Source organism: Salmo trutta, chromosome 10 (genome assembly GCF_901001165.1).
Source record: "Salmo trutta chromosome 10, fSalTru1.1, whole genome shotgun sequence".
Classification (NCBI taxonomy): Eukaryota; Metazoa; Chordata; class Actinopteri; order Salmoniformes; family Salmonidae; genus Salmo; species Salmo trutta.
Genome location: NC_042966.1, coordinates 2,551,728 through 2,570,010, shown reverse-complemented (window position 1 = coordinate 2,570,010; position 18,283 = coordinate 2,551,728). Strand labels below are relative to the sequence as shown.

Below are 18,283 nucleotides of genomic sequence, written 5' to 3'. Positions count from 1 at the left end.
TTCGGTCGGAAACGATCGCTTATGCCTGGAGCCGGCCCTGATTGGATTAGATGAACATCATCCAGACATTCTGGGGAACATTGCGAACATTGTTTTGTTGTTGTTGCCAAAATGCAATTTGAATATATATTTGTTATGCTATATTGGTAGTAAATGTAGCAAGTACATTATATTAGGATTTTTTTTTTATTAACTCAGATAGTTGCGCCCCATTCACAACCTCCTGTGACCCAAATGTAGGTTGCGACCCACCAGTTGAGAATAGCTGATCTATTCTGTAAACAATCCATCAGCAACGAAACCCGGTGGAAATGTGTTTAAAAGGTGCATTTAACCATTTAGACCCAAACTCTGTAAATTAGTTTTGGGGATTATGTTGCATGTATTACCTACTGCAGCATTAGTACTCAATTAATGCTATAATTATTTTCAGTTCTCACATTTTTCTACATGTCAGTTTAGGCCAATTTATTGTATATTATAAGCAATGACTGTATGATTACAAGTAATGAACTTCATTTCTTTCATATCAACATGTTTTTATTATCAGTTAATTACATACATACGCATGTATGTATGTATGTATGTATGTATGTATGTATGTATGTATGTACAGTGGGGGAAAAAGTATTTGATCCCCTGCTGATTTTGTACGTTTGCCCACTTACAAATAAATGATCAGTCTATAATTTTAATGGTAGGTTTATTTGAACAGTGAGAGACAGAATAACAACAACAAAAAATAGAGATACAGGGACTCTACTCATAAAGCCTAGACGTAGTAGGGGAACTGCAGACAGATACAGGGACTCTACTCATAAAGCCTAGACGTAGTAGGGGAACTGCAGACAGATACAGGGACAACTCATAAAGCCTAGACGTAGTAGGGGAACTGCAGACAGATACAGGGACTACTCATAAAGCCTAGACGTAGTAGGGGAACTGCAGACAGATACAGGGACTACTCATAAAGCCTAGACGTAGTAGGGGAACTCCAGACAGATACAGGGGCTACTCATAAAGCCATATACTTTATTTTTGATTTAACTAGGCATTTTGAATGAATCATGATTTCTCTGGGATGAAAACTGGCTGAAACTATTGAATGAACATCACTACAAGAAAAAAGTCACATCAATGTGTTAAGGTGCAAGTATGAACAATTATTTAGAATATTCAGAAACGACGCAGGAACATTGGTCTTTCTGTAATCCCACTACAAAGCTGTAGTGTGATTGGCAACTGTGATTTAAGCATATTCTCCTTTATGCTAGTCAACATTCTGTTATTTCATATAGCTGATCATACTGGTAGGATACCGGAATGGGTGGGGAGAGCATATCTAAGATGACATGCTTCCTTTCAACGTTAGCCTGGAACCAGACTGATATTTTGCAGCAGAATGACTATAGTTTCAGGGTAAAGTGGAGCATCAATCCTAACCCAGTGCATTGAATCAATGACTAGCTGTTATAACTTAATAATGCTGGTTTATGTGGTCAGAACTTATCAGGTGATAACAGCAAGACATTCAACAAGAAACTCCCCATGTGAATGAATGGATTTGTATCAAGATCCAAGTAGTCACAAATGTTGACATTTGGCAAATAACACGCAAATGACAATCCATTCTTTGACACTAAAATTTTTAAAATTGCCCATTTCCTCATTTACTTTTTGTGGTACAATTTCAGGGATGTTGCATGCTACACAATAATACAATCAATGGAACATGATGTTTTTGAGTGTAAAAGTGAAATAAAAATTAAGGCACGATGTGTGAGTTTGCAAGTGCAGTTTTTTTGCAGGCGTAAACATTTATCCCCTCTTGTGAAACAAGTGAATATTTATTTTATGCGAGACAAGTGACTTGTTCCTTTGAGCTTCCCAGAACGTGGCGGACTGCACGAGCATCGAATAGTCCCAGCGATATGCACCTTTTCCAGGGAAGTCAGGAACCAATACCCGCAGTCAGTCAGGAAAGCAAAGGCTAGCTTTTTCAAACAGCTATTTGCATCCTGTAGCTCTAACTCCAAAAAGTTTTGGGACACTGTAAAGACCATGGTGAATAAGAGCACCTCCTCCCAGCTGCCCACTGCACTGAGGCTAAGTGACACTGTCACCACCGATAAATCCACGATAATCGAAAATTTCTAGTCTTCGAAAGCCAAGTTAATAAACAGATCACTGACCATTTCGAATCCCACCGTACCTTCTCCCCTGTGCAATCCGGTTTTCGAGCTGGTCACGTGTGCACCTCAGCTACGCTCAAGGTACTAAACGATATCATAACCACCATCGATAAAAGACAGTACTGTGCAGCCATCTTCATCGACCTGGCCAAGGCTTTCGACTCTGTCAATCACCGTATTCTTATCAGCACTCAACAGCCTTGGTTTCTCAAATGACTGCTTCGCCTGGTTCACCAACTACTTCTCAAACAGAGTTCATTGTGTCAAATCGGAGGGCCTGTTGTCCGGACCTCTGGCAGTCTCTATGGGGGGTACCACAGGGTTCAATTCTCGGGTCAACTCTTTTCTCTGTATATATCAAGGATGTCGCTCTTGCTGCTGGTGATTCTCTGATCCACCTCTACACAGACAACACCATTCTGTATACATCTGGCCCCTCTTTGGACACTGTTAACCTCCAAACGAGCTTCAATGCCATACAACACTCCTTCCGTGGCCTCCAACTGCTCTTAAACGCTAGTAAAACCAAACACATGCTTTTCAACCATTCGCTGCCCGCACCCGCCCGCCCGACTATCATCACTACTCTGGACGGTTCTGACTTAGAATATGTGGACAACTACAAATACCTAGGTGTCTGGCTAGACTGTAAATTCTCCTTCCAGACCCATATTAATCCAAAATTAAATCTAGAATCGGCTTCCTATATTGCAACAAAGCCTCCTTCACTCACGGCGCCAAACATACCCTCTTAAAACTGACTATCCTACCGATCCTCGACTTCAGCGATGTCATTTACAAAAAGCTTCCAACACTCTACTCAGCAAACTGGATGCAGTCTATCACAGTGGCATCCGTTTTGTCACCAAAGTCCCTTATACCACCCACCACTGCGTCCTGTATGCTCTAGTCTGCTGGCTCTCACTACATATTCTTCGCCAGACCCACTGGCTCCAGGTCATCTATAAGTCTCTGCTAGGTAAAGCTCTGCCTTATCTCAGCTCACGATAACACCCACCCGTAGCACACACTCCAGCAGGTATATCTCACTGGTCATCCCCAAAGCCAACACCTCCTTTGGCCGCCTTTCCTTCCAGTTCTCTGCTGCCAATGACTGGAACGAATCGCAAAAAAAAGAAAAAAAATCTGAAGCTGGAGACATATTTCCCTCACTAACTTTAAACATCAGCTATCTGAGCAGCTAACCGATCGCTACAGCTGTACATAGCCCATCTGTAAATAGCCACCCAATCTACCTACCTCATCCCCATATTGTTTTTATTTACTTTTCTGCTCTTTTGCACAACAGTATTTCTACTTGCACATCATCATCTGCTCATCTATCACTCCAGCGTTAATTTGCTAAATTGTAATTACTTCACTACTATGGCCTATTTATTGCCTTACCTCCTCAAGCCATTTGCACACTGTATATAGACTTATTTTTTTTCTATTGTGTTATTGAATAAACAAGCGTGCAGTCAATGTGTAACTCTGTTGTTGTTTGTGTCGCACTGCTTGCTTTATCTTGGCCAGGTCGCAGTTGTAAATGAGAACTTGTTCTCAACTAGCTTACCTGGTTAAATAAAGGTGAAATAAAATAATAAATGTACAGAAATATACAGCGAGTGTTTCCTGTAAACATGACATAACACGACAAGCCTCCAACCAATGACAACAATGTATTTTTTTTATTTTTTTTGTTGCATAAAGTAGATTCTTTGCATCATCCTTCATATTTGATTCCTTGGCTTGGACACTCAAGACGTAGAGAGAGTTCAGAGAGGTAAGAACATATCAGTGGGCTTCACCTTGTCAATCACGTCAATTCAATAGCAGAAACCTTTCTATATTAGTGCAAGTTGTGTAGCTCCTGGCTTTTTACACTATCCAGTTCGGTTGGTCATGTTGTCTGTGGTCGGTACATAGTCACACTTCCTAATTGCACTTGAGGTTAGTTCATGTAGAAAAAAGAAACTAGAAGCAGGACATGAATGTCTGCTCTTGTTGTTTGTCATTTCATAGGTCTCTGCAGCTACAGGAAGGCCACTGGGTCAAACAGAGCAGTCCTGCAGATCGCTCTCGAGGTACCTCTGAAGACGCAGGCATCGTGGACAGGAGGACGACTGGGCCTTGCAGATTGCGTGAAACATTGCCTTACACTCTTTACACCTGAGTGGGAGACAGAGAGAGTGAGTGTGTGGAGAGAAAGAGCAGGGTGAACTGATCACTGAGTGAACACATCCCAATGTATTGAAGTGATAAGGGACCAGGGCCCTACCTGGCAGTGGTGTCGAACTGGAAGGGGAAGATGACGTCACTGGCATGACAGATCTGGCAGATGTAGCCCCTCTGGGTGCAAAGGTCACATTGTTGAACGTGGTTGGAGGCAAACCGGATCAACATATTCAAGTAGGCCACATATGTTCCCTCCGCTATCTAAACACACATGGAAAAATATACAATTTAAGCTACATCTACTTGGTTTCTGGTGGTGTGGTCTTGCAGGTTAAGAATGTGCATTATTTCATTTAAAAAGTGAAATGACTAACAGTTAAGTAATGACTGTATATAGTAGATACCTGTTGTAAGTCCATGACACTGTAGAGATGGCTTGATTCCAACAGATATGTCCTTAGGCCCAGTCTTGAGAAAAATAACAATAGTTATACAAAGTCAATAAAAGCTTATGTGGAAATAATCTATGTATTGCCTTTTGGACCAAGTCAAGATCACATAAAAGAATGACCAGGGATGACTGAATTTCTCAGGATGCAGGATCAATATGATCCAGCTCACTATGATAAACTTGCATTTGACCCAGTTCTGCAATACAAGAACACCCAAACAAAAGTCGCTCACGCGCACCACACACACCTGGTCTGAATATTCTTGCATGGCCCACTGCGGCAGGTGAGCAGGTAGTTTCCTACAAGCTGCAGCCTCTGTCTGAGACAGTGTGCCTGGGCCATGGCCTCAACATGCTCCCACAGGTTAGGGTTCAAAAGGTGAAGGTTGAGCAGGGGCTCATGTTCAACCTGAGCCAGCAGTTCGAGGGCCTGTCTGGAGACCTACATGTACACAACCAGGGCAAAGGACACACGAGAGCAGTTTAACAACAAACACAAACAATATTGATCAAAGAAGAACAGGATTAGTTCAATGTCAAAGCAAAAAGAAGAATTACAAAAGTAGTTATTTTTCCATAGATGTGTGCAAATAAGAACAGGGTTCATATACATTTTGACAGGGAATTTCATGACTTTCAACAAATTTCCATGACCAACAATTGGCGGTGTCTCTATGTACGTGTAAAGAAATTAAGCCTAATGTGGTATCAACACTGGAAGCCAGTGCTCTGATCCCATGTACCATCTCCTGCCGTTGTGCAAGGCACTTAACCCCCCTGACAAAAGTGGAATACCTGTTAGGCAACTGTATAAAACACGTGGTCAACCTAGGGCTGGGCGATATGGACCAAAAGTCATATCCCGATATATTTAGGCTGAATATCGATATAAGATATATATCCCGATATTTTTCCCGCAAAGTGAGAGCAAATGTTCAGTCAAAGTCAGATATGACATGCCTCAAGTAGTTTTATTGAAACCGGCTATTTCAGTGAACAGTTGAAAAAGCAAATGAATAAATAATAAACAGGGCTCTTCACCTGGTTCAGATTAAATGCTCAGCTGTTCAAATAACAATAACATGTAAACATAAACACTGTATAACAGGAGTACCTTTTTTGAAATCAAAGCTCCATAAGGTGCACATTTAAATAAAAATATCTTAAACAAAAATAGCCTATAAAATAGGCCTATCTTTTTCTGAAATAAATATATATATTTATGAGAAAAGTCAACTTTTTTTTTGTTTGACAACTTTAAATGGCTTATTAAAATCAAATTACAGATTTCTTCTCCTTTCGAACAAATCCAGATGCAAATAACGAACATTACAAAATAATAAAATATGACAAACCCTAGTAAGGGCAGCAATTATATATAAATAATGAACAAAATAAAGTGCTCAGTTTGAGAAAATGTTTTTTAAACATCAGCCTGAGATTACCATTTGCTTTTTGTTAACTCAATTTCTTATCTGAACAGCCTCAACCAGTTGCACAAGAAGACTATCAACTCAAACATTTTCCCCCTCTTTTTTTACTTTGATAAACAGTAATGCTGTCTTGAGGTAGACATTAGGCACACTGCGGGAAAATGAAGTTTGCAGTGAGCTTTGTTTCGGGGCTGGAGCTTTTTCGGGTTGTCGACGGCTTGCGGCTGGGGCTTCTGCAGTGCGCAGTTTCACACACTCTTCGTATTGCAGTTTGTGCCACTGTTTTAGGTGGTGAAAAAGATTTGTAGTGCTTCCACCCCTGGCTGTAACTTTATGGCACTGCCTACATATAACGTGATTTTGTTGCTCATCTGATACTTTGAATCCGAACCATCTCCAAATTACTGAGCCAATGCTTTTTCTTTTACTAACCAATTCCTCGTCAAAACGCTCCGCAGACGCTGTTGCTTCCTCCATGTTTGTTGAAGTGTCTGTTCCTGCCCCTCCCCCCTCTGTGCATGAAAGAGGGGCGGGGCGCTGGGAGCAGCGCAGAGAGCTCCGGGTCTGCAGCTTGCTTGGAGCAAGGATCAAAGCGCAAATTTGAACTATATCGATATATGCGAAATGGTCTAATTTCATATCACATTTAAAATGTATATCGATATATTTTTTATATCGATATATCGCCCAGCCCTAGGTCAACCCTCAGGTTGAAGAGCTACTGGGTGTGCAGGCTTTTGATCAAACAGAGACAGTTTATCAAGGTCTGGTTGAGCAGCTCATTTCTCAAGTGTGGTTTGTTAGTGGGGGATGGGAATAAAAGCCCACACTCCACCATCAGCTCTCCTGGAGGATGGTTGACCACCCTTTGATGTAAAACATTGCAACACAACCAAATACATTTTATGCCTTTAAATAATTTGCTCATTCAATATATTAATGATCATATGGCTATGGTAGGCTACAAATCATTTTATTCAGCAGAAACAAGCCCACAAATTTTCTTCAGTCATATTTATCTTAGCTACCTTAGAAGTGTTTACTTTGCAGTTTGACTAGCATCTATTGAGTTGCAATGTCCCATACATTGGATGGCCAAATCAACTGGAAAAGCAGTGCATTCGGAAAGTATTCAGAAAGTATTCAGACCCCTTTACTTTTTCCACATTTTGTTATGTTACAGCCTTATTCTAAAATGGAATAAATACATTTAAAAAAATCCTCAATCTACACACAATACCCCATAATGACAGGGTGAAATACCTTATTTACATGAGTATTCAGACCCTTTGCTATTGATATCAATCTAAGATGGCGTAGCAGTCAGACATCTTTTTCTTTGCATTCTTTTTAATATTTTTCCTAAACCTCAACTTCAAAATACTCTCCTGCAACCCGCCTCACCCAATGTGGTGTGGATCTGTTTTTTTCTAAAGTATTTCTATTTACCTCCGAACTGGAATACCTCAACTGAAGCTAGCTAGCTAACAGCTATCAGTCAGCTAACCTTTAGCTCGGAAAGCTCTCGCCAGTTCGTACAACGCGTTTCAAACCAGAGCATACCGGACCTATTTTTCTCTCCATATCCCCAGATTCCTACCGCAAACGCTGAACCTTTTCATCTGGATCATCGCAGCTAGCTAACCGCAACCCGGGTTGACTACTCCTGGCTAACGTTTCCGTCCCGGAGCTAGCACCAACTAGCCTGGAGCTAGTCCATGCTAGACCCATCTCCTGGCTAGGGCTCCTCCTGAAGCCCACTCCTCGGCTACAATATCCAGACCCCTTCTACTGCTGGTACGGGGCACGGAACCCCGCTGATCCTTCACGACTGGAATACTGACATAATCTGCCCAAGGATCCCAACAGGCCCCTCAGGCGCAACGTCCCCTGAAGGCCCATTCTGCTATCCGCGGCCTGCTAGCTATCTAGAGCTTATTGGACTGTTAGCTGATCCATCGGCCAGTTTCTTGGACCACTATACCCATTTTGCCAATTGGACTTAGACCCCTCTGCTACTTTGAACCCTACTAATTCCACGACTGGTCTATCGACGTCAACGCACGTGGAGGAAAAAACAGACTTTCCCCCATCACAACGTCCCTCTAAGGCCCTTATGCTAGCTTGCTAGCCCCGGCCTGCTAACTGCTAGCCGTGGCCTGCTAACTGTCTGAATCGCCGTGTCCCCAGCCAGCCCAACCACTCACTGGACCCATACGATCACTTGGCTACGCATGCCTCTCCCTTATATCAATATGCCTTGTCCATTACTGTCCTGGTTAGTGATTACTGTCTTATTTCACTGTAGAGCCTCTAGCCCTGCACAATATGCCTTAACCAACCATGTTGTTCCACCTCCCATATATGCGATGACATCACCTGGTTTAAACGTCTCTAGAGACTATATCTCTCTCATCATTACGCAATGCCTAGGTTTACCTCCAATGTACTCTCTTCCTACCATACCTTTGTCTGTACATTATGCCTTGAATCTATGCTATCATGCCCAGAAACCTGCTCCCTTTACTCTCTGTTCCGAACATGCTAGACGGCCAGTTCTTATAGCCTTTAGCCGTACCCTTATCCTACTTCTCCTCTGTTCTTCTGGTGATATGGAGGTTAATCCAGGTCCTGCAGTGCCTAGCGCCACTCCCACTCCCCAGGTGCTCTCATTTGTTGAATTCTGTAACCGTAAAAGCCTTGGTTTCATGCATGTTAACATTAGAAGCCTACTCCCTAAGTTTGCTTTATTACATTTACATTTAAGTCATTTAGCAGACGCTCTTATCCAGAGCGACTTACAAATTGGTGCATTCACCTTATGATATCCAGTGGAACAACCACTTTACAATAGTGGATCTAAATCTTTTAAAGGGGGGGTTAGAAGGATTACTTTATCCTATCCCAGGTATTCCTTAAAGAGGTGGGGTTTCAGGTGTCTCCGGAAGGTGGTGATTGACTCCGCTGTCCTGGCGTCGTGAGGGAGCTTGTTCCACCATTGGGGTGCCAGAGCAGCGAACAGTTTGGACTGCAGTTTATTCACTGCTTTAGCACATTCTGCCAACCCGGATGTCTTAGCTGTGTCTGAATCCTGGCTTAGGAAAACCACCAAAAACCCTGAAATTTCCATCCCTAACTATAACATTTTCCGCCAAGATAGAACTGCCAAAGGGGGCGGTGTTGCAATCTACTGCAGAGATAGACAGAACCCTGCAGGCTAACTATCCAGGTCTGTACCCAAACAATTCAAGCTTCTACTTCTAAAAATTCACCTTTCCAGAAACAAGTCTCTCACTGTTGCCGCTTGCTATAGACCACCCTCTGCCCCCAGCTGTGCCCTGGACACCATATGTGAATTGATTGCCCCCCATCCATCTTCAGAGCTCGTGCTGCTAGGTGACCTAAACTGGGACATGCTTAACACCCCGGCCATCCTACAATCTAAGCTTGATGCCCTCAATCTCACAAATTATCTATGAACCTACCAGGTACAACCCCAAATCCGTAAACACGGGCACCTTCATAGATATCTTCCTAACTAACTCGCCCTCCAAAGTCTGTATACTTCTGGCCCTTCTTTGGAAACTGTTAACAACCCTCCAGACGAGCTTCAATGCCATACAACTCTCCTTCCGTGGCCTCCAACTGCTCTTAAATACAAGTAAAACTAAATGCATGCTCTTCAACCGATCGCTGCCCGCACCTGCCCGCCCGTCCAGCATCACTACTCTGGATGGTTCTTACTTAGAATATGTGGACAACTACAAATACCTAGGTGTCTGGTTAGACTGTAAGCTCTCCTTCCAGACTCACATCAAACATCTCCAATCCAACGTTAAATCTAGAATTGGCTTCCTATTTCGCAAAACAAAGCATCCTTCACTCATGCTGTCAAACATACCCTCGTAAAACTGACCATCCTACTGATCCTCGACTTCGGCGATGTCATTTACAAAGTAGCCTCCAATACCCTACTCAATAAACTGGATGCAGTCTATCACAGTGCCATCCGTTTTGTCACCAAAGCCCCATATACTACCCACCACTGCGACCTGTACGCTCTCGTTGGCTGGCCCTCGCTTCATACTCGTCGCCAAACCCACTAGCTCCAGGTCATCTACAAGACCCTGCTAGGTAAAGTCCCCCCTTATTTCAGCTCACTGGTCACCGTAGCAGCACCCACCTGTAGCACGCGCTCCGGCAGGTATATCTCTCTAGTCACCCCCAAAGCCAATTCCTCCTTTGGCCGTCTCTCCTTCCAGTTCTCTGCTGCCAATGACTGGAACGAACTACAAAAATCTCTGAAACTGGAAACACTTACCTCCCTCACTAGCTTTAAGCACCAACTGTCAGAGCAGCTCACAGATCACTGCACATAGCCCATATATAATTTAGCCCAAACAACTACCTCTTCCCCCTACTGTATTTATTTAACTCCTTTGCACCCCATTATTTATATTTCTACCTTGCACTTTCTTCCACTTCAAATCTACCATTCCAGTGTTTCACTTGCTATATTGTATTTACTTTCCCACCATGGCCTTTTTTTGCCTTTACCTCCCTTCTCACCCCATTTGCTCACATTGTATAGACTTATTTTTCTACTGTATGTTTGTTTTACTCCATGTGTAACTCTGTGTTGTTGTATGTGTCGATCTGCTTTGCTTTATCTTGGCCAGTTCGCAATTGTAAATGAGAACTTGTTCTCAACTTGCCTACCTGGTTAAATAAAAGGTGAAATAAAATACACCTCTGCCGTATTCAACCAAGATCTCAGCGATCACTGCCTCATTGCCTGCATCCGTAATGGGTCTGCGGTCAAACGACCACCCCTCATCACTGTCAAATGCACCCTAAAACACTTCAGCGAACAGGCCTTTCTAGTCGACCTGGCCGGGGTATCCTGGAATGACATTGACCTCATCCCGTCAGTAGAGGATGCCTGATTATTCTTTAAAAATGCCTTCCTCACCATCTTAAATAAGCATGCTCCATTCAAAAAAATGTAGAACCAGGAATAGATATAGCCCTTGGTTCACTCCAGACCTGTCTGCCCTTGACCAGCACAAAAACATCCTGTGGCGTTCTGCATTAGCATCGAATAGCCCCCGTGATATGCAACTTTTCAGGGAAGTTAGGAACCAAAATACACAGGCAGTTAGGAAAGCTAAGGCTAGCTTTTTCAAACAGAAATTTACATCCTGTAGCACAAACTCAAAAAGGTTCTGGGACACTGTAAAGTCCATGGAGAATAAGAGCACCTCCTCCCAGCTGTCCACTGCACTGAGGCTAGGAAACACTGTCACTACCGATAAATCCACAATAATTGAGTATTTCAATAAGCATTTTTCTACAGCTGGCCATGCTTTCCACCTGGCTTACCCATACCCCGGTCAACAGCTCTGCACCCCCCACAGCAGCTTGCCCAAGCCTCCATTTCTCCTTCACCCAAATCCAGATAGCTGATGTTCTGAAAGAGCTGCAAAATCTGGACCCCTAAAAATCAGCCCGGCTAGACAATCTGGACCCTCTCTAAAATTAATCAGCCAAAATTGTAGCAACCCCTATTACTAGCCTGTTCAACCTCTTTCGTATCGTCTGAGATTCCCATAGATTGGAAAGCTGTCGCAGTCATCCCCCTCTTCAAAGGGGGCGACACTCTAGACCCAAACTGCTACAGACCAATATCAATTCTACCCTGCCTTTCTAAGGTCTTTGAAAGCCAAGTAACAAACAGATTACCGGCCATTTCGAATCTCACCGTACCTTCTCCACTATGTAATCAGGTTTCAGAGCTGGTCATGAGTGCACCTCAGCTACGCTCAAGGTCCTAAATGATATCATAACCGCCATCGATAAAAGACATTACTGTGCAGCCGCATTCATCGACCTGGCTAAGGCTTTCGACTCTGTCAATCACAACATTCTTATTGACAGACTCAACAGCCTTGGTTTCTCAAATGATTGCCTCGCCTAGTTCACCAACTACTTCTCCAATAGAGTTCAGTATGTCAAATCGGAGGGCCTGTTGTCCGGACCTCTGGCAGTCTATGGGGGTGCCACAGGGTTTAATTCTCGGGCCGACTCTTTTCTCTGTATACAATGATGTCGCTCTCGCTGCTGGTGATTCTTTGATGCACCTTTACGCAGACGACACCATTCTGTATACCTCTGGCCCTTCATTGGACACTGTTAACTAACCTCCAGATGAGCTTCAATGCCATACAACACTCCTTCCGTGGCCTCCAACTGCTCTTAAATGCAAGTAAAACTAATTGCATGCTCTTCAACCGATCGCTGCCCGCACCTGCCCGCATCACTACTCTGGACGGTTCTGACTTAGAATATGTGGACAACTACAAATACCTAGGTGTCTGGTTAGACTGTAAACTCTCCTTCCAGACTCACATTAAACATCTCCAATCCAAAATTAAACTTGCTTCCTATTTCGCAACAAAGCATCCTTCACTCATGCTGCCAAACATACCCTCGTAAAACTGACCATCCTACCAATCCTTGATGATGTCATTTACAAAATAGCCTCCAACACTCTACTCAACAAATTGGATGCAGTCTATCACAGTGCCATCCATTTTGTCACCAAAGCCCCAAATACTACGCACCACTGCGACCTGTATGCTCTCGTTGGCTGGCCCTCGCTTCATACTAGTCGCCAAACCCACTGGCTCCAGGTCATCTACAAGTCTCTGCTAGGTAAAGCCCCGCCTTATCTCAGCTCACTGGCCACCATAGCAGCACCCACCCGTACCACGTGCTCCAGCAGGTATCTCTCACTGGTCACCCCCAAAGCCAATTCTTCCTTTGGCTGCATCTCCTTTCAGTTCTCTGCTGCCAATGACTGGAAAGAACTGCAAAAATCTCTGAAGCTGGAGACTTACCTCCCTCACTAGCTTTAAGCATCAGCTGTCAGAGCAGCTCACTGCACATAGCTCATCTGTAAATAGCCCATCCAATCTACCTCATCCACATACTGTATTTATTTATTTATCTTGCTCCTTTGCACCCCAGTATCTCAACTAGCACATTCATCCTCTGCACATCCTACCATTCCAGTGTTTAATTGCTATATTGTAATTACTTTGCCACCATGGCCTATTTATTGCCTTACCTCTCTTATCTCACCTCATTTGCACATGCTGTATATAGATTTTCCTACTGTATTATTGATTGTATGTTTGTTTATTCCATGTGTAACTCTGTGTTGTTGTGTGTCGAACTGCTTTGCTTTATCTTGGCCAGGTCACAGTTGCAAATGAGAACTTGTTCTCAACTAGCCTACCTGGTTAAATAAAAAGGTGAAATAATTATTATATATATTTTTTTAAATGAGACTCAAAATTGAGCTCAGGTGCATCCTGTTTCCAATGATCATCCTTGAGATGTTTCTACTACTTGATTGGAGTCCACCTGTGGTAAATTCAATTGATTGGACATGATTTGGAAAGGCACACACTTGTCTCAAAAGGTACCACAGTTGACACTGCATGTCAGAGCAAAAACCAATCCGAGGTCAAAGGAATTGTCCTTAGAGCTCAGAGAGGATTGTGTCGAGGCACAGATCTGGGGAAGAGTACCAAAAAATGTCTGCAGCATTGAAGGTCCCCAAGAACACAGTGGCCTCGATCATTCTTAAATGGAACAAGTTTGGAACCACCAAGACACTTCCTAGAGCTGGCCGCCCAGCCAAAATGTGTAATCGGGGGAAAAGGGCCTTGGTCAGGTAGGTGACCAAGAACCCGATGGTCACTTTGACAGAGCTCCTCTATGGAGATGGGAGAACCTTCCAGAAGGACAACCATCTCTGCACCACTCCACCCATCAGGCCTTTATGGTAGAGTGGCCAGACAGAACCACTACTCAATAAAACGCACATGACAGCCCGCTTGGAGTTTGCCAAAAGGCACCCAAAGGTCTCTCAGACCATGAGAAACAAGATTCTCTGGTCTGATGAAACCAAGATTGAACTCTTTGGTCTGAATGCCAAGCGTCACATCTGGAGGAAACCTGGCACCATCCCTACAGTGAAGCATGGTGGTGACAGCATCATGCTGTGGGGATGTTTTTCAGTGGCAGGGAGACTAGTCAGGATCAAAAGGAAACATTAACAGCGCAAAGTACAGAGAGATCCTTGATGAAAACATGCTCCAGATGGCTCAGGACCTAAGGCGAAGGTTCACCTTCCAACAGGACAACAACCCTAAGCACACAGCCAAGACAACGCAGGAGTGGCTTCGGGACAAGTCTCTGAATGTCCTTGAGTGGCTTAGCCGGAGCCCGGACTGGAGAGACCTGAAAATAGCTGTGCAGTGATGCTCCCCATCCAACCTGACAGAGCTTGAGAGGATCTGCAGAGAAGAATGGGAGAAACTCCCCAAATACAGGTGTGCCAAGTGGGTAGCGTCATACTAATGGCTGTAATCGCTGCCAAAGGTGTTTCAACAAAATACTGAGTAAAGGGTCTGAATAATGATGTAAATGTGATAGCAAATGTATAAAAAAATAAATTTAAAAAAAGTCTCTAAAAACCTGTTTTTGCTTTGTCATTATGGGCTATTGTGTGTAGATTTTTTTCCCCCTCATCAATCTATTTTAGAATAAGGCTGTAATGTAACAAAATGTGGAAAACGTCAAGGGGTCTGAATACTTTCCGAATGTACTGTATCTACAAAACATGTTTTAAACCACATAATCCAAAAGAAAGGCAACATTAATATTTTTCCAAAAATTAATGTTCACTATTCACATATTTTGATTATTTTCCCGATTCAACAAGATTGTTGTTTGTTGCAACGAACGTAATAACCGTTTCAATGAATGGTACATTTTTTTTAATCAACTTTGTATGGCCTTATTCGTGAGTTCGGTGGAAAGTTTTTTTGGGACATGATGACATGACAAACATTACTACAAGATAATAATAGCTTACCAGTTAACTACAGGGTATAAGATACACAAAAGTATGTGGACACCCCTTCAAATTAGTGGATTTGGCTATTTTAGCCACACTTGTTGCTGACAGGTGTATAAAATCGAGCACACATCCATGCAATCTCCATTGACAAACATTGGCAGTAGAATGGCCTTACTTTAGATCTGTGACTTTCAACATGGCACCGTCATAGGATGCCACCTTTCCAACAAGTCAGTTTGTCAAATGTATGCCCTGCTAGAGCTGCCCCGGTCAACTGTAAGTGCTGTTATTGTGAAGTGGAAATGTCTAGGAGCAACAACGGCTCAGCCGCAAAGTGGTAGGCAACACAAGCTCACAGAACGGGACCGCGAGTGCTGAAGAGTGTAAAAATCATTTGTTCTCGGTTGCAACACTCACTACAGAGTTCCAAACTGCCTCTGGTAGCAACGTCAGCACAATAACAGTTAGTCTGGAGCTTCATGAAATGGGTTTCCATGGCCAAGCAGCCACACAAAAGCCTAAGATCACAATGCGCATTGCCAAGCATCGGCTGAAGTGTTGTAAAGCTCGCCACCATTGGACTCTGGAGCAGTGGAAACGCATTCTCTGGAGTGATGAATCACGCTTCACCATCTGACAGTCCGACAGACGAATCTGGGTTTACAGGATGCCAGAACGCTACCTGCCCCAATGCATAGTGCCAACTGTAAAGTTTGGTAGAGAAGGAATAATGGTCTGGGGCTGTTTTTCATGGTTCGGGCTAGGTCCCTTAGTTCCATTGTAGGGAAATCTTAACGCTACAGCATACAATGACATTCTAGCCAATTCTGTGCTTCCAACTTTGTGGCAACAGTTTGGGGAAGGCGCTTTCCTGTTTCAGCATGAAACGTGCACAAAGCGAGGTCCGTACAGAAATGGTTTGTCGAGATCAGTGTGGAAGAATTTGACTAGCCTGCACAGAGCCCTGACCTCAACCCCATTTAACACCTTTGGGATGAACTGGAACAGTGACTGGATTTTTATGACTATACAAACCCTAAAAAATAAGCGTTTACCAAGGATGTGCTTTGACACAAATGTTAGCTGTGTGTGTGTGTGTGTGGTCCATAGACCCGTGAGAGACTCACCTCGCGAGGCGTGATGTCCCAGTTATGCACCATGCGGGAGGGTATGGCGATGGCGTCACCCTGGTGACAAGCGTCGCAATAGTACATCCCTGAGAACTCGCACAGTCTGGCTTTTCCCCGGGAGACCCCCACCGGCTTTGGACAACCTGCGGAGAAGGCGGTAATACATACTCGGTCTCTCCCAGTAACGGCATGGTAAGGGAAACTTAATGTTAACAAAAGAGTTGCCTGTTATTAGGTTGAGCTTTAGAGCTACCTGCACACTTGAAGCCCTGAAGGTCCAGCCCCTTCTCTGTGGGCACTGTATATAGATGGGCCAGCAGCACCCCGTCCCCCTTCAGTCTATGCTGCACCAGTCTGTGGATGTTCCCCCCTGCCCCAGTGGCTAACCCGGGGCTATTAGGCTCCCCGTTCTCGCCACTCTCCAGGTAGGAGTCCAGGGCTCCCCTGATGAGGCCCCTCCAGGCACGCGCCTCCTCAGGGCTCTTGGCCCTCAGCTTGAGCGTATCTCTGGCCGTTACGACCCTAAAGAAGGCCGGTCCCCCCAGAGAAACGTCTGGGACCACGTCCCGTATCCCCTCGATGGGGTGGGAGCAGCACAGCACCTTTTGCCCATCCTGTACCCGGAAGCCGTTGAGAGTCTCCAAGGAGAGGGAGAAGACCAGAGGACTCCAGTTGCGAGCCTCTGCGTCCTGGGATAGGTACAGCACAGCCTCCTTAATGGCGTCTGACTCAGGGACTGTGGGACGCGTCCAGTCTAGCTCAAGTGGCGGCTGTTGCTCCTGCTCAACCGCAGTACCCCCTCGCTCGGGACTGGTGGGTACGGAGGGGGACGAAGGGGAAGATTTTGGGGGCTCTTCCAGGATGACAAAGCTATCAGTGGGCTGCAGCACCTCTGAATGGTCGTCAAGGCGGTGCAACGGGCGGCACTTGCTGACGGCCTCTGCGATGCGGTCCACCCAGTCCTCTGCCTCGTCGTGGTTGGCTGCCCGCAGGTGGAGCCTCTTCCCTGGGAAGGCCAGGTCGAAGCGGCCCTCGGCCGAGGCGACACGGGCGTCTTCGCAACGCAGCAGGGAGCAGTTGTCACAGCAGGTGCGCTCCTCTGCGTTCAGGTAGAGGCGGAACTCGAAGGGCGAGAGCTCGCAGTAGTAGTCCCGCCACATGCCCACAGCGCCCCGTCGCTCCAGATGGCCCAGCTTCAGCAGCCCACGGAAAGGGTTGGACAGGCCTGAAGGAGAGGAAGAGTGAAAGGAAGGTCGAGGATGAAAGAGAAGAAGAGTGAAAGAGAAAAGGGAGGGAATGAAAGAGCGAGTGAAGTCAAGGGCGGATCTCTAAAGTGAGTGGGCCTTATTTCTGTCCAGATAAAACTTTGCTAATGACACTCAAGTATAACAGGTTTTATTGTAACATGAAACCGCAGTGCAAAAATGATTCAACACATAAGTGTAACCCTTAGCCCTATACTATATGGATAGGGCTACATTGAAATGTTTCTGATAGAAGAAATATTGACAGCATATGCATAACCACGGTAGCAAAAAAAGGGAACAGTTTGGAGTATATGGGAATTTGAAAGCTTGTTCTATTGCCAACATGACTGGCTGATTCTAAAATACAATTTTACAGCATTAGGCTTTCACAATGCAATTCCAAGAAGCAGATCGTAATTTGTGAGCATAGAATGCATCTGCATTCAGATGTGTAAGTCCGCAGCAAATTTTCTTCACAATACGATAAAGATAGGCTCATTCTATACCTTTACACTGTACGTTACATGAGTTTTATGATATGGAAATGTGAAGCGCACATTTCAACTCACAGGTGTTTGGCTGGCTTGTATGACATCAAAAATACATTGAGTCCTCAGTTTACAGCATTTCCCTCAGAAAACAAAACATCTGCCAAAGTTGCCCAATTAGCAGGAGGGATGGGGCAACTTCTTGTCACGCACGGTGCTCAAATTCAGAACG

General features: G+C 44.4%; 1 protein-coding gene across 4 annotated transcripts in view; it reads right to left on the bottom strand.

Annotated features, from left to right (window-relative positions):
• Positions 1-3,861: 3,861 nt before the first annotated feature.
• Positions 3,862-18,283, bottom strand: part of LOC115200953 (putative pleckstrin homology domain-containing family M member 1P) — a 31,647-nt gene continuing 17,225 nt past the window's right edge. For all 4 annotated transcript variants that reach the window (XM_029764102.1, XM_029764101.1, XM_029764103.1 and 1 more), the window contains 6 exons: positions 16,570-17,541; positions 16,314-16,459; positions 5,070-5,263; positions 4,775-4,838; positions 4,474-4,631; positions 3,862-4,364 (listed from right to left, as the gene is read on the bottom strand). In XM_029764102.1, coding sequence (XP_029619962.1) covers positions 4,247-4,364; positions 4,474-4,631; positions 4,775-4,838; positions 5,070-5,263; positions 16,314-16,459; positions 16,570-17,541 — 1,652 coding nt within the window. In that variant the 3' untranslated portion in view covers positions 3,862-4,246. The remainder of the gene's footprint in view (positions 4,365-4,473; positions 4,632-4,774; positions 4,839-5,069; positions 5,264-16,313; positions 16,460-16,569; positions 17,542-18,283) is intronic.